Source organism: Carassius carassius, chromosome 16, assembly GCF_963082965.1.
Source record: "Carassius carassius chromosome 16, fCarCar2.1, whole genome shotgun sequence".
NCBI classification, from domain to species: Eukaryota; Metazoa; Chordata; class Actinopteri; order Cypriniformes; family Cyprinidae; genus Carassius; species Carassius carassius.
The window spans coordinates 14397461-14414704 of NC_081770.1; the positions used below are offsets into that span (position 1 = coordinate 14397461).

The following is a 17244-nucleotide window of genomic DNA, read 5'->3' on the forward strand; positions in this document are numbered from 1 at the left end:
GGAAAAAAAAAATGAATAAAAGGTAATAATCATAATTATTATTATTATTATTATTATTATTAATACTAATTGTTAATACACTTTTGAGTGATTCTGAGAATGGAACATTGATGAATCACGATAAATTTCAAATTGGCTCTAAACATTCTTGTTCAAAATTATTCAACCCCCTTTGTGCATAATCTTTAAAATCACCAATAAATGCTGTCTGTAAGTGTTTAGAAGGCTTCTGTCACCTCTCTACTACAGTCTTGGCCCATTCATTGCCTGAAAAAGCTTCCAGATCACTGATAATCTTTGGTTTTCACATTGACCACTGCTTTCTTTAAATTCAACCAGATATTTTCAATGAGAATTAAATTCTGGAGTCTGAACAGGTCACTCAAGAACATTCTATAACTGATCATTGAACCAAGCAGAAGTAGATTTGGATAATGTACTTTGGGATGACTGTTACACTTCCTGCTACAGTTAAGAAACCCCATAACAGGACTGATCCACCTCCAAGTTTGATGATGGAGATGGTGTTCTTCTGCATATGAGCTTTGCCTGTTTTACAGCAGACATACCACTGATCCATGGGCCCAAAAAAACAGATTTTCTTCAGTTGCTCTGATTAAACATTTTTTGAAATTGTGATTTTTCTTCATTCTGGTACAACACACTTTAAGCTAAGAAATAAGGCTGAGAACTGTAATCTTCATATAGCATTTGCCTTTCTAAAGTAATACAATATTTATTCTCTTTAGCTTTTGTGAGATTTCTGTTGACATCTTTGCTACTCAGCTTCAACACATGTATTGGCTAACTGTATGTATGTGTAACAGCCCAAGCTAATTCTATTTTTAATAGTTTCTAAAGGCTTAATTTTGGTTTTAGACTGTTTTATTCCCCACCATGCAAATAAGTGATTTAAAAACAGCAATGTTGAATAGGGGTTAAATAATTATGACATAGCAGAAATATTAAAAAATCTTATAACTCAAAAATATTACATTATATACTGACAATATCACTATTAATATGCCAATGAACTGTTATAGATGCAATTTTTATTTTATCCTGAGTCTTCAGAAAAGCTTGTATTTGTAAAATACTGCAGTCTCTGAGGGGTTGAGTAATTTTGATTGCAACCGTATATATACAGTACAGACCAAATGTTTGGACACACCTTCTCATTCAACGAGTTTTCTTTATTTTCATGACTATGGAAATTGTAGATTCACACTGAAGTTAACACATGTGGAATTATATATGGAATTATATACATAACAAAAAAGTGTAAAACAACTGAAAATATGTCATATTCTAGGTTCTTCAAAGTAGCCAACTTTTGCTTTGATTACTGCTTTGCACACTCTTGGCATTCTCTTGATGAGCTTCAAGAGGTAGTCACCTGAAATGGTCTTCCAACAGTCTTGAAGGAGTTCCCACTTGTTGGCCCTTTTGCCTTCTGTCTGCGGTCCAGCTCACCCCTAAACCATCTGGATTGGGTTCAGGTCCGGTGACTGTGGAGGCCAGGTCATCTGGCGCAGCACCCCATCACTCTCCTTCTTGGTCAAATAGCCCTTGATGCCTTCAGTGTGACTCTACAATTTTCATAGTCATGAAAATAAAGTAAACTCTTTGAATGAGAAGGTGTGTCCAAACTTTTGATCTGTACTGTATATATATATATGGTAGGGCATACTGTACTGTACTGTGGTAGGGCAGTCTAGGTACCTCCCTATTAAACGTGGTTTTCACCTGAATGACAGCTGCGACAGCTTATTGGCTGCCGCTCCGGGTGTATTTAAGGTATAGTTTGTCTCCTGGGTACGCATCGTACAATCATTGGTGTGTGTGCGCGCAGCTCGCGGGAGCCAGGTTATGGTCACGATTGGTACGACGTTGCTGTTGGGTACAGACTGACATGTCCTTCGCTCCAGTGTGTGTGTGCTCTAGAACGCCTGCATATTTGCCGTTCATCGATTACGGATAAAGCTGTGAGTAACTGAACTCGTGTGTTTAGCGATCTACTCACTTCTGGTGCAGCTGCTCGTGAGCGCTTTGTTGCTGTGGACAGAAGGGCAAAACTCTCCTTAGACAGCGTTAAGACTGCACTGTTTGTTCTGCTGCTATTTTTATGACTGTGACCGTTTTTTTGTATTTGATTATTGCTTTGTTTGCTTTTTGTTTTTCACTCTCATGCTGGTGTTTTTGATGGAGGGTGGCTAGTCTGAGCCGTCATTTAAAGGGATGTACCGTTAACGGTGCCTACTTAGCCCCACCAGTTGTTATATTGCCACCAGCAGCGTGTTTTTTTTTTTTGTTTAATGTTGACTTAAGTTTTGTTAGCTGAGTTTTTCAGCTTTGAGTTTTTTTTTGTTCTTTAACTTGTTTTTTTGTATGCCGTGTGATTTAATTCGAAGCCTGTTTTCACTTGTATTGTTTGCTTTATTATTTTCTGGTTTTGCTCTCTTTAACCTCTTGCTGCTCTATGATATGTCTAGGCTTATGAGCTTTTTGGCACAAACTTAGTGGACTATTTATATCTCTCTGTCTGACCCCTGTGGCCAGTAAATTGTCCATTGCTGTTCCCCTCCATGGTTTGAACTTATTCTAATACAAGTTGTTGGATTGAATTGGAGTTGAACTAATTGTTTTATTTTACTTTTTTGTTGTGTGTGTGTGTTTATTTCAGGCGCTGAAGGCCCCCAGTGAGGGAAGCTAGCTGTCTTGGCCCTGTGGTGGTGGTGTTTCTCTCACCGAGTTTTTGCCATTTGAGATCTGCGTCTCCCTCACTAAGAGTGTGTGTGGTGTGAGTATTCGTGCGGGGCATAGTTGGGTAAGTGGGGTGTCTTCGGATACTCCCTGTTCAGCTAGCTGCCCTACTGGTAAGCCTCGGCCGGAAAGTTTTTTTTTTTTTTTTTTTTGGTCAACAGTTTTTTACATTTTAATTATTATTGTGAAATAAAAAACATTTTTGTATTTATATCCACGTCTCTTGTATTCAGTGGTAACGAACCTGTGTGCTATATCTTGGGTATAAATTTCCCCATTCACAGAAACCGGGTGGCGTAGTCTGTGCTAATTATGGTATTCTAGTGTCAATTTTTGCCCTTTACCGCCCCGCCACACACATATATATAAATTTAACCATAAGGAATACAGAAGGATAAATTTAGAAATACATTTACAGATTTGTAAGCAACAATAATACATTGGGTTTTAGTTTGCAGTTATATTTACATGAAACATGATTTATCAGATAGACTACTGAAAATTAACTGTAGGTATCCAAAGTGGTCATACTGTAGTTTGCTTTGGTCTATTGACACCTATGAATTGAGCGTTAACTGTCAGTTAACGGGTGATCTGAAAACGTCTGCATAATGAATGAGATGAAAACCGAAACTAGTATTGACATGCAATATAGAAATGGTGACACTCCTGAACCTAAATCCATACAAAACCAGAACTTATAAATTGATAGAAAATAAAATAATTACATGTTGCCATGATAATCAAAAGAGCTAAAGTAATTTTTTAATGTGTCCAGCTTTTCAAACTTAATTCACATGTTACTATAGATTCATAAATGTAATAGGTCCTGTGGCTCCTCAAAGACTCAATATAAAATATTTAGCAGTAATTGTATATAAGCACAAGTGAGTGGCTTGTTTAATGCTGTTTGAGCATAAAGAACAATATGAGAGAGCTTTTTCAGATTTCATTGGTTTTGATTTCTCCCCATTCTAAGTGATACTTTCTGAAAAAGGAGATGAATAATGAGGAAAAAAAGTCATAGTACTTAATCAGAGTACCTGATGTTGTCATAGGTCTATCAATGTTTTTTTAAGCCTCTTTACTGAAGAAAATATCAGGCTCCATTTTATACCCATTTTTTTTTTACTTTAAGTGTCATTTCACAGCTTATGGCACCAACCTATCTGTTCTTCAGTATCATGTTCCCGTATATTCACCAAAGGTTTTGTTTACCCCTCACTTTTATGAACATATAAACATGGCACATATCTATATGCTTATTTTTAAAGGTTTCACATTTAAAGCGATCTTTCTGCGAACATTTCGCACTACATATACATTGTAGTAGAATATACATTCACTACATATAACAGTTTTTATCATTTAAAATGTCTAGTGTATGTTTATTGTTACATGTAGAATTTGAAATATTAAATATTAAAAAAGATTTAATGTTAAATGTAAACAAATAACAGCTGATGTAAATCATGGTAAATATATGACACACCCAAATTAGAAATGTCAAATTTAGAAATGTGAAAAGATTTGTATGCATAAAAAATAATAATGTTCATAATAACAAAAACAACATTAAAATTGAGTTTTTCAGCTTCATTTTTTCGAGTTTTTGTTTTGTTCAATGGTTTTTGGTTGTTTTACATGAATATAGTTAAGCAGTTAAGGCATATGGCAGTGGTGTAGTTTGTCTCAATCTGTTGAGACTATTAAAATATTTAAATGTAGTTTACAGGTGAAATTTTACTTTGTACTAGTTTTAAATTTTACTGCATCGCCAAAGGAAAACTTGATGCATAATTACACAATTATGAACTATTGAATTAAATATATAACTATACACAATTTAGTGAATGTTTTCATTTCAGTTCTGCATTTGCATTAACTCAAACCTGTTATGACATAATTTTCCTCCTTTAAATTTTTATGTATTTCTTTGTACAGTTAATTTAGCAGATAAAAATGTTTGAATGCGTGTATGTATGTATATATATATATATATATATATATATAAAACATTTTATTTTTCAAAAAAAGGTGTTTGTCTAAAAATCAGATTCAATAAGTGTACATCAATCTGCTGAATACAGATCTGCTCATCCTACCAGGCAATGATTCACCTTCAGTGAAGCTCCTCTCACAGAATTTCAGAAATAAATTCTGGACTATTCCAATCAGTCTACAAGTGAAGAAGATCGAATTTATTGTAACAACATCAAGAACATGAGTGATCCAGAAACCAGCAGAATGAATCACGAAGATCCTAAAGAGCAGAGGTTGACGTTTCTTTATTCTTTAATGCTGAAAACATACATGAATTACCCCATAGTAGATCTATACAGGTGGAGCTGGGGAAGGTGGAGGATATCTGAACACTGCTACAGCAAGCACTACTCAAGCGTTTGAATGTTGTGCAGCAAGCTCATTGGCTGCTGATACAAAAGAGAACCAATCAGCTCTGCCATTTGATAATGATGTCATTATATCCAATAACATTAGACCTCTCAGACTGCGCCATCTAAAGTTTCATAACAGAACTTTGGATACAATACATGTTTTATACGAATTAAAAGCTTAATAAAAACATATAATTTAAAACTTAAGCAGAGTTTTTGTTCACTGGCTTTTAGTTTTTGGGTGCTCCATGAAACATGGTTTGTCATTTAAAACATGTATGGTGATACGCAGTTTGCCTCAGTCTGTAGACACCAATGAAATTAGCTTTAAGTGGCAGTTTACAGTTGACCTGAAGACAACAATGAAGTGAAAAACAGAAACTAATAAGTGAGATCGGTTCAAAAATATTTTTATTACATCACTGATCAGTTAACAGGATGCTCAAATGGTATTAAACATTTGAATTCACAGGAATTTTAAAGAATCAACATTGGAATTGTCCAGTGCTCAATTGAATTGGCTGTTATTGAACTGACAAGAGTCTTCACTGAAATGAAACTAAATTACAGTCTCTTTGGCATTTAGAAAGTGGTTTGACAAACATCTCAGTCCTGTTTTTCAAAACAAGTTCAGAAATTCTCTTTTTTATTTTTTTTTAACACTGGTCTTTTTCCAGAATGAGAAAGCAGAAGTGATTGAAGACCTTTTACACGTGTGAAACACTTCCCGCACTGTGTGGCTTTTCTCCAGTGTGGGTCATCTCATGTCTTTTCAGATGTTCTGGACGAGAGAATGCCTTGTCACATTGTGAACAGTTGTAAGGTTTCTCTCCACTGTGGGTTATCTGGTGTCGTCTCAGTTTATCATATGTAAAGAAGGTTTTCCCACAATCAAAGCACATATGCTCTTTTACACCGCTGTGTCTTTTCTGGTGTAATTTAAAAGCACCCAGTCGTGGAAAACTCTTTCCACACAGAGAACACACATAAGGCTTCTCCTTAGTGTGAACCTTTAGGTGGCTCTTCAGGTTATATGGATAAGAAAAGCTTTTCCCACATTGATTACAGTTATATGGTCTTTCTCCAGAATGAGAACGCAGATGTAATCTGACAGTTCTTGCCTGTGCAAATCTCTTCCCGCACTGATCACATGTGTGCGGTTTCTCTCCAGTGTGGATTTTCATGTGAGTAATAAGAGAGTCTTTTCGTGCAAAACTCATCCCACATTGATCACATACGTGTGGCTTCTCACCACTGTGAAGTCTCATGTGAAATTTAAGATTTTGTTTGCATGAGATACTCTTTCCACACTGAGAGCAGGTGCAGGATTTTTTGGCTCTTCTTTTCAGCAAAATCTTACTTCCTCCATTTTTGACGTGATGTTTTTCCCCTGCTTCACTCCGTTGTTCACCATCTTCATTCGCTTTAACCGGGTCTAAAATGGAAGTTTAAAGAACTCAATCATTAAAAAAAAGGTCTTATTAAATAAAATAAATAAAAGGCAGAGTGATGGAGTAGTAGATAAAAGTAAACCCTGCAGCTAAAAACAATTACTACATAAGCTATACAAATGTAGGACTAATTGATTATAGTGGTGTTGACCTTTTACATGCATTCAGTACTTAGATTTTCAGATTATTATTAGAACTATTGAATGCTTGAATTACAAATTCATGAAATGTTATTACAATACAATAGTATCTTAACGTTTTCATTGATATTCACAATCTATTTTCATTTGCATTGTTAACTGAACCTGTTATGGCACCACTTTTTTGCTTTTATTTTTAAGTTTAGCATTTCTTCCAATTATAGAGAATTAAGAAGAAACACCAACCTTTTTGTTTTTCAGTAACTTCACATTTTTTTCTGCAGGGTTCTGGATGACTCATGTCCTCACTGTTCTTTCATTAACTCGATCTTCTTCACTTGTAGACTTGTAGTTAAAAATTAAATTACAATTAACAACAACAAAAAGAGTATGAAATATTAGCTAGGGCATTTACACTGTTGATGCCAATGTAACAAGTTTTAGGTGACAGTTTACAGATGATCTGAGACATCAGCATAATGAATGAGGTAAAAACAGGAACTACTGACATGAAGTAAAGAGGCTTTTACAGCATCTGTCTGACACCTGAAACCAGCCTTTGATCAACAGAGATCTCACTGTTATTCAAAGTATCTGTGGTATAAACAGAATCTGAATATAGGCTATGACGGAAGGGTATAAAACTGCTGTATTTTCAAAATCTGTCTGGCTTTACTGCTGTATTCTCAAACTAAAATCAAAGATGAGAATCAATTGTACTTGCTTTATACCAGAGGTCTCCAACTCAATTCCTGCAGGGCCACAGCTCTGCACAGTTTAGCTCTAACTCTTCTTCTTGTTTAATGGCGATTAACTCCAAAGGAGCATTATCGCCACCTACTGTGTTGGATGGCAAATTAACCTTGGGTGATAAGTCTGAAGTTTAAAACTATATCCTCTTCCTTCTTTCACAAATGGACCATCAACTATGTTTCCTTGTTGAACCCTACTCTATCATCCCACATACATCATCATTATTTATCATACCTGCAATAGAGGTTTCATTGAGCTTCATCCGGCGCTGCGTTAGCTCTAACTGACACCTGTTTGGAAGTTTAATCCTGGAGACCTTGATTAGCTGGATCAGGTGTGTATGATTAGACTGTGAGCTGAACTGTGCAGAGCTGTGGCCCTCCAGGTGTTCTTTTGCTTGCATGCTCCTGGCTACGCACACAAACCAGCTGAGGAGCAATCACCAAACCCAGCTGATGGCAGTCAATCAATCAACTAATCATCAGTCAATCCCATAGACAAGGATTTAAACCTCATTGGAAACAGAAGAGGTAGAGAGAAAGGGAAGCAGGAGTAGTTGGTATTGCTGATTGTGATGTTAGGCCAACTGTGATGGTATCCAGAATTCCACCATGGTTTTTTTGCTATGCCTATTGTAGATTTTAAGATACAAATAAAAATGAAGAATGAGAACGATACCCCTAAGAACATTATTGTCCAGCAGTATTTGGATCAGATTTATTCATCATGGTTAAATATATACACTGATGGTTCTAAAGAACCAATCTCTGGTAGAACTGCTGCTGCACTATACATTCCACAATTTCAATTTAGCATTAGGAAAAGAATAACTGATCATGTATCCGTCTATGCAACTCAATTAATTGCTATGGTGGTAGCCCTTCAGTGAGTAGAGGAGGTAAAACCAAGCTTAGTTGTAATCTGTTCTGACTCTTACGCAGCATTATCTAGTCTTGCAAGTGGATTAAAGTCATCAAGGCAAGACATTATATATGAGATTCTTGCAAGTTTGTTAAAAGTAAAGTAAGCGTGATAAAATGTTTGTGGGTTCCTGCTCATGTTGGAGTGGAGGCTAATGAAGTGGTTGATACGCTTGCTAAGCAAGCTCTTAAACACACAGAAATAGAAATAGTGACTGAGCAAAAATGAAGTTAAAGGGAAAATAAAAGAATTCATGAATAACAAAATGGCAAGAGGAATGGAACTGTGATAACAAGGGCAGGTCTATGCACAAAAAAATGGGTTAAAAATAACCCAACTTGGGTTGTTCTATAACCCAACCACTGGGTCACTATTGCACCAGTCCAACAGTAGTTAATTTGACCCAGCAAGATGGGTTGATCATTTTTAACCCAACAGATGAGTTAAATATTCTACCCAAACGTTGGGTCAAATTAAATACAATTATGGGTTGATTTAACTACATATTTGTTAAATATTCTACCCAAACGTTGGGTCAAATTAAATTAAATTATGGGTTGATTTAACTACATATTTGTTAAATATTCTACCCAAACATTGGGTCAAATTAAATACAATTATGGGTTGATTTAACTACATATTTGTTATGTAGTGTACCCAAATGCTGGGTCAAATTAATTACAATTCTGGGTTGATTCAACTACATATTAAGATGGGTAAAATTAACCCATAAACCAGATTAAGTCTAACATTACAGTACAATAGGAAAATAAACTGCAATAGACTACCCATAAAAAACTGTGAAACTACAAACCTAGAACCGAATACATGCTAGATTTATGCATATTATGCAATAATAGCAAAGCAATGGAATGTTTAAAAAAATTTATTATATTAATATCAACAATACAGTAGAAATGATTCAGTTCAAACATTCAGAGAAAAACAATTTCGATTGAACTGCCTGAACATTCAACAGACCAACAGCAGCTCTATAGTGAATAAATTCAAATTCCTAATTGCTGCTTTTAAGAGCCATTAGCTCTACTTGCAAGCAAGAATTCTAGTTTGAATAAACTTAACCATTTTAGACGAAGGCCTGAAATGCACTCTGATCATTTCCCAGTGTCAGGATGTGGGGGGATGACTTGCATGCCTTGGCCTCATGGAGGTACTCCACCATGTTTATTCCAGGCTAAAAAAGAAAATACAAGAGAGCGAGAGTACGAGTGAGTAAGGACCAAATGTCAACCGATTACTATAGTAGAATTGAAATACAGACATTGTGAGGACCATTTTCCTGGTCCTCACTAGAGAAATTACTGCTTTACAATTTGGAAAAGATTCAGTGCATTTCTAATTAAAAAAGTTGAACTGTAATAGTTCACATTTCATTGCAAATAACCAATATTCCAAACCTTTTTTGACTAAGGCTACGTTCACACTGCAGGGCTTAATGCTCAATTCCGTTGTTTTTTTTTTAAATTTGATTTTTTTGCAAGGCTGTTCACATATCCAATTAAATGCGACCTTTTGTGATCGTCCACCATGGTTGTTGTTTATCTTCTCGTTCCCGCCTACTTCAATGCAGAATTGTGATGTTTGTAGCGTATCAATGACGTACGGGTCGGACACATGTGGCCTGGTCGTTCAGACGGAGGTCGCATTTCAAAAGATCGGATACGTATCGGATTCAGGACCACATACCCAAGTGGCCTGGGTCACATTTGAAAAGATCGGATCTTTGTCGTTCAGACTGTCATGAAAAGATCAGATACAGTTCGCATAGGGGCAAAAAATCGGAATTGGGTCGTTTGAGCCTGCAGTGTGAACGTAGCCTTAGTCTTAGAGCATATGGCTCACATTACAGAAAACAATTTAACAGACCTCAATTGACCTAAAAAGTCATAAATTGATTGATCTAACATTACAATAAACATGCTGAGAAAATGCGTGCGGCTCACTTATCTGACTATCCTATCTGTCCGATAGGCAGCAGGGTTAGGTAGTCAGATAGTTGGGCTGCAAATGCTTTGTAGATTTAGAAGACTTCTTTAGAGTCAACCTCATGGATTCAGGTCCAAATGGGTTAAAATACAAAAGTGTCAACCTTCTGATAAAAGTTAATTTCTGCACTCAATACTTTGTTGGTGCCCGTTTTAGAACGAATTACTGCATCAGTGTGGTACAGAGGTAATCAACCTGTGGCACTGCTGAGGTGTTCTAGGATGCTTTGATCGTGACCAACGAGTTGTAAGCTTGTAGAACAGCTAATACTGTCAGGCTATTTTTGATGCCTGTCCCCAAAAGTATAGTAAAACAAACCTGGATATGCATGTGCGTGCACAGTATTGAGCTCAGATAGGTTGATAAAATGAATAAAGTTTCCCCTTTAGATGTGCATGAGGACTTACAGGCTTATGGTTGATGAAGGCCAGGCTGCATTCCTGTATGGTGAGGCAAACTACTTTCACACCGTGGCCACTGCCAACTCTGTAAATTGTAGGTAGAAGCAAGGCTGGCAACTGCCTCAGGGCGAGTTCCCCAACACCATCTGTAGGAAGACATAGGTGTCAATACGATGTGAAAAATCATAACTGTGATTTCACAATACCTGCGATTTCATCGTATATAATTGCATAAATACCCCACATCTTCCATTGCATTCCCTGCATTTACAAGATCTGCTGACAAGAATATATTACCTTGTGTTAATCTATCCAGGGGCAATGTCAGCTTCCCCTCCTGTCTTACAGGTACAGGATCTTCTCAGCATAAATGGGTAGCCAATTTCAGACAACTTTGATGCAGCATCCCCATGTAGGACAAGAAAGTCCCGTGCAATCTATAAAATGGAAAACACATTTTTAAAACCAATTTAATGTGGCACAGTAATAAGACATTATAAACAATGTTTCCTCATATGTAAGATCATATTTCCCTATACCTACCATGCCTTTGGTCATTAAGCGAGGGAACTCTTCGAGGATCTGATCGATGGTCCAATTGTTGTCCCTAATCCACGTGGTCCTTTGTAGGCCTCTATCTGGCTGAGGGGCTGAGAATTGTTTCTCAACCATTCGTTAAACTGTGACGCACGTTCGTCTGATATGGTACATTCTGTAAAAAAAGAACAAAGTTGTCAGAAACTGAAATATGGATGTTTTGCTTCAAATAATTTTTTTTCCTAATTTAAGGCCTCATTCCCAATCATTTATTTAAAACTTTTTAAAGGACCTGCGGGAAAATTTTCACATGTACAAACCCTAGTGTGTATTCTTTGGTGAGGATTCACCAGAAATAGGAGATCTACACAGGAAATCTAGCAAAAACAGAAGGGGGCCTGGTAGAGCCCTCGGCTGACTCCAGTAAACTAGGAAAAGTTTAAATTGAAAATCGAATTGGATTGCAACCTTAAAAATCAAACTAAAATGGTTTGAGGATCATGACAACCCAAATAAATCTCAATGACATTAAAAAAAACCCACTCACGTTGCCACTTCTTGAGTCTTTCAAACAGGTAAAAGACTGAACCAAACCCGAAGCCAGTGCCTTTTTGATATCTGATGTAGGACTGTTAATCAGAAACACACACACAGGTAAAAACTAGATTAGAAAACTACATTTAAATGGATTGTAGGAAATAAAGTAGTATGAAATAGTTAATATAGGCAATGTGAAGGAATTAATTTATAACGAGAGTCTCTTTTTCATTTCAAGTTTTAATTTGGTTATTATCCATAACAAGTACTTCCAGTGAGTTGGCTAGAACAAATAAATGTAAAAAACCTTACTCCACTCATTGCAGTTGTATCGTTGACTTTTTTCTTCTATAAAAGGCTGTGTCCGTTCAACTAGGCACTATTTTCTGTATTTGCTGTGCAACCTTTTATCAATGAGCATGTTCATGCAAAAGCTTGCAGAAGAACATGTTGTGCCGTGCGGTCACTTGCAGGCATTGAACAACAGAGGTGCATTGATATGTTGCATAGCACATACAGAACATTTTTACCCAGTGACAGCATTTTTTAAAAGAACAAGTCAACAATATAAATGCAATGAATTTTGTGGAGTAAACGTAAAATAACCAAATCAAAATTCAAGACACAGGACTTGGGTTATTAATTAAAACCTTTGCATTGGCCATATTGACGGTAAGCATTTCATATATATTTATGTCCTATAATTCAAACTACCACTTTAAAGTACTGCTGAAAAATTATATTTCATAAGAATTCATGTCTGAAAAGGGCTTGAGTAGCAATGCAGACTTGATATACGGTAGATGGGAAAACTAAATTCTTACCTCTAATGTTAAATCTTTAGACAAGTCACAAGGTCTATCAGCTGCCAGTCTGTCAAAGTGTTAATGACAAAGTTGTCCATTGATCTGAAACAAACACAAAAAGAGCTTAAGCAAAAATACAATTGCTATAGTATTAACTATTTCATACGTCACCATGCAAAAGCAATGCAGACTACAGCAGCAGAAAATGTAAAACGATGTGAAGATACCAGCAATTTTATTTAGCATCACAAAATATAGAGAAAACAATCCTCCCTCTCTATATATAATTCATAACAAATTGCATACATGTAAATTGTCTGTTCTTACAGCACAAGAATATTTGTGGCTGCTCACAGCATAGCCTTCAGTGCACATAAATATATTATATATTTCTTGATGTTACAGACCCCGCGCAGAAGGCCAAGTAACGTTAAGACAGATAAGACTGTTCTGCAAAATAAGTGCATCCGATCTTTATACGTATATATAACTAAATAAACCAAACACAAATTTGAAGTAAACTCATAATGAACACTATAACTTTGTAACTGGAGTCAATTTGAATAGAATTAAACGCGTTTCACAATCACCTCGTGTTACAGCGTTAAAAAAAATGGCGGACAGGCTGCATATCCACAATCCCGATAACGTGGCGGCTAGATTGACCGTGCTTTTCTACTTGGCGGCTGGGTTGACCGTAGTGAAATATCAGCGGTATGAGCATATACATTACAGATCTCGTGTGCATATTATCAAGTTTTTGTAACAATACCTGCAAAATAAAAGGAAAGCTTGATGAGGAAACATCCGTGTAACGTCTCACCAAATGCTCTGCAGATGTCAGGGCGCAGGCGCGCACACAGCTCCTCCTTTCAGTTTTCAAAATAAGAGTCCTGGTTTCTCACCACTGCAGACTTAACCCTGTGCTGATTTACTTTCAAGCCCCGCATCTCTACAATTCACATGAAAAAAATAAAATTATCTCTTTCACAAAATCAGATTATCTCACTGTTTTTACTTATTTTAATCAGTCAAACACTGTGTAATGCATTCATGTCACATTAAAAGCTTCAGGAAAAACAAGCGCTCGTTATAGCCAGCAAATAAGGCAAAGCAACTGACAGTAAACTAGTTAACTGGCGAATCACCTGCTTTAAACTAGCTTTCAAATTAGCCTGGCTAATTCAATAAACGTGACTATATATGCTCATGGGCTTTATGAACTTGTTTAATTAAAGTTAATTAATTAATATAATTCAGACCAAACGGATAAGCTGTAGGCTACCAGTGCTTCCATGATAATGGCTAACGTTAGCTACAATGTTTGCCAAACCAACAAACTTGCCTCGACAATATACTACTTTAATAGGTAACTTAACACAGACAAAGTGAATTAGACACGTAGCGTACACATACCTTTTATTACTTCTTCTCCTCGCTGGATGAGCAGTCAGGTTCTCTGCTGTGTCGAGCTCTCGGTGTGTGGACTCTTGTGACGATGTGATGATGAGGTTCGAAGCACAAACAACCCATGTGCTGGGTCAAATGAAATAAGTTGTAATAAGTTGGGTTGATGGATTTTGACCCAACGCATGAGTTGCACAAAATAACCCAAATTCCATATAAATAACCCATAATGGGTAAAGCATTTCATAATCCAGCTGTTGGGTAGATTAAATAACCCAACATTTTTTAGAGTGTGTATAATATTCAACAGAAAGTAAATGGAAATGGAAAAACTGTTTTGAAGAACAGGAAAGAAGATACAATTATTTCACGCATCATAAGGGCATACTCAGTGTTGGGAAGGTTACTTTGGAAATGTAATAGGTTACAGATTACAAGTTACCCTGTTTAAAATGTAATAGTAGTGTAACTTTTTCAATTACTTTATTAAAGTAATGTAACTGATTACTTTTGATTACTTTTTGATTACTTTTAAAAATCTCTAATAAATGTTTATTTGCAACCGTTAATAATTTTCAAACATTTACACCATGCAGGTTTAACCTTAAAGTAGAGCTCAACCGGTGGCCTATGTGCTTCGTGCTTCAGTAGGCCTATGTATAGTAAATGAAACCGCATGTCTGCATCAATTTCCATGAGGGGTGGTATGGGAAAAAATTCAGACCAGGAAATCTCAAACTCATACAAACAAATTCATGGACAACACTATTTTTCTATTTATGGACGTCACATAAAAAAGTTTTAAATCTTTAGTTTGGGGACATGCAAAATAATTAAAAGTTCTCTCCTGAACTGCACCTTCACTTCCATTTTTCTTTTTAGTCTCTTTATTTTGCCCTGTTATCCATCTCTCTCATGACTTTAATACTCAAGATTTAACAAAACTATACTTTCTAAATTGCATCACTTCAATATATTTATAGAAAAATCCTAATCCTAATCATGTTTTCCCTTACAAAAATTTACCATGCTTTTATTATATAAAAGTACATTAACTGTGTTTTATTTATTTGCAAATGGATTAACATTTGTATTTGTTTTTAAATAAATAAATGTGTAAAATAATTTTTAATTTGTGGCATGGTTTAACAATAGTAACCTTTTGTCTCTGGATTTATAGCAAAATATTAAAACATTAATTTTCGTAAGGTGTAGTTGTCTGTCGTAGCTTCCCCTAAAACTATAATAAAATCTCATTATTTTTCAGCTAAATTACTACTGTAAAATTACAATAGATAATATTGATGTCGTTTATACAGTATTTTGAGTGAGTGTGATCAATGTGCTGTTGCTCTTTGACTAAGTGAACAAATACAAAACTACAATAGCATCTTTACAGATGAAATCCTGAACAGAAGTGTTGCTTCTCTGCTCCAGCTGTGCGCTACAGTCCACTCCGGTCTCTCTCTCTCGCATTGATTACTCGGAGTCTGATCCAAACCGTTTGGCGGAGGCACGGAGAGCGCGCGAGTCACGACTAACCGATCCATGATTTATTAGAGATTTAATTATCGAATAGCGGATTCGGAAATGATCGCTTTAGTACATTCGGCAGGATTCATAATGTCTTTTGCGGCTTAATATTCACAGACACTAGTCCATGCTTTGATTCAAGTGTACTGGCCTACTTTTGATTTATTTGTCCAAAATGTGGCATATTCTGTCCGCGTTAGGCAATAGCAATCCCGTTTTTATGACTGGATTCTACGAACCAGACTGTTTCTGCATCGCGGAAATTATAGGGCCGTGTGTCTCAGAAGAAATCAGTTAAATCTGTATGTGGATGTGTGAAATATTCATATGTAATCCCCTTTGTAATCTTTAAAATTTCATAAGTAACTGTAATTCAATTACTATTTTTTTTTAGTAACTGTAACTGATTACAGTTACATTTATTTTGTAATTAAATTACGTAACGCCGTTACATGTAACTAGTTACTCTCCAACACTGGGCATACTAGATTAAATCATTCATTGTTTAAAATAGGAAAACATGAATCAGGTAAATGTATTTATTGTAATCAGTATTGTAATCAGTAATCAAACTATAGAACATGTATTAACAGGGGCGGACTGGCCATCTGGAGCACCGGGACTTTTCCCGGTGGGCCGCTAGCCAATGTGGGCCGGCCCACCCGGTACACAAATATATATATATATATATATATATATATATATATATATTTTTTTTTTTTTATTTATTTTTTTTTTTTTAATTGACGGAAATCATAATATTACATCTCTTTTCTACGCAAATGGATGAGTGAGTCGATCGCGCAGCCAACAAGCGCATTTTCGTCTAATTTAGAGAGAGACAGATTCATCTGGTACAGCGAATTTCTCTGAGCAGCAGGCCACTGTAGGCCTATACGTTCACTTAAAACATAACCGACTGTGTTTACGAGAATACTTGCAGAGACAATTATTTTGAAATAATTGTGTGTGTATTTGTTCATTCAGAAGTTAGGATACCCAAAAGATGAATTAATTCTTTGTAGGCGCATTGTCTGAAATGCTGCTCACAGCGCGTGCTTTGAACGAGTGCGCGCAAGCTTCGAACGCGCGCAAATTGTTTAAAAAAGTTGAATCAGCAAGATTTAGAAACAAGTGAAAACGATCAACTACGATACATTTCACCCCTCCAAGCGAGTGAACAACGCGAATTTTAAATCACTATTCACGATAGCCCATCGGGAAGAGCAGTGATACATTTTGGAGCCCGACTGCAAAACACAATAGCCCCTGGACGTCGGGCTAGCGATTTTGCGAGCCCTGCACCTCAGATCTATCCAGTTTGTGAACCACTGGTTTCCACAATGTTTTCGTTAAACAAAATAAATGATTATTTTAAAAGATTTACTCAAGAGAATAATCTGTTCACGAATCGGATCATGAACTTATATTACCGCATATTCATGCATCTGTTAATTGCAGTGTTGGGAAGGTTACTTTGGAAATGTAATAGGTTACAGATTACAAGTTACCCTATTTAAAATGTAATAGTAGTGTAACTTTTTCAGTTACTTTATTAAAGTAATGTAACTAATTACTTTTGATTACTTTTT

The 17244-nt window shown here is 36.0% G+C and overlaps 2 protein-coding genes across 2 annotated transcripts in view; one reads left to right on the forward strand and one right to left on the reverse strand.

The window, feature by feature from the left end:
• Nucleotides 1–17244, forward strand: part of LOC132159615 (SLAM family member 5-like) — a 193411-nt gene that overhangs the window by 44386 nt on the left and 131781 nt on the right. The window lies entirely within an intron of this gene.
• On the reverse strand, nucleotides 5560–7324 carry LOC132159631 (gastrula zinc finger protein XlCGF49.1-like). The gene is made up of 3 exons (XM_059569205.1): nucleotides 7260–7324; nucleotides 6997–7095; nucleotides 5560–6594 (listed from the first exon to the last, which is right to left on the reverse strand). Exons 2-3 carry the CDS (start codon nucleotides 7049–7051, stop codon nucleotides 5867–5869), a joined length of 783 nt encoding a protein of 260 aa, XP_059425188.1. The 5' UTR covers nucleotides 7052–7095; nucleotides 7260–7324; the 3' UTR covers nucleotides 5560–5866.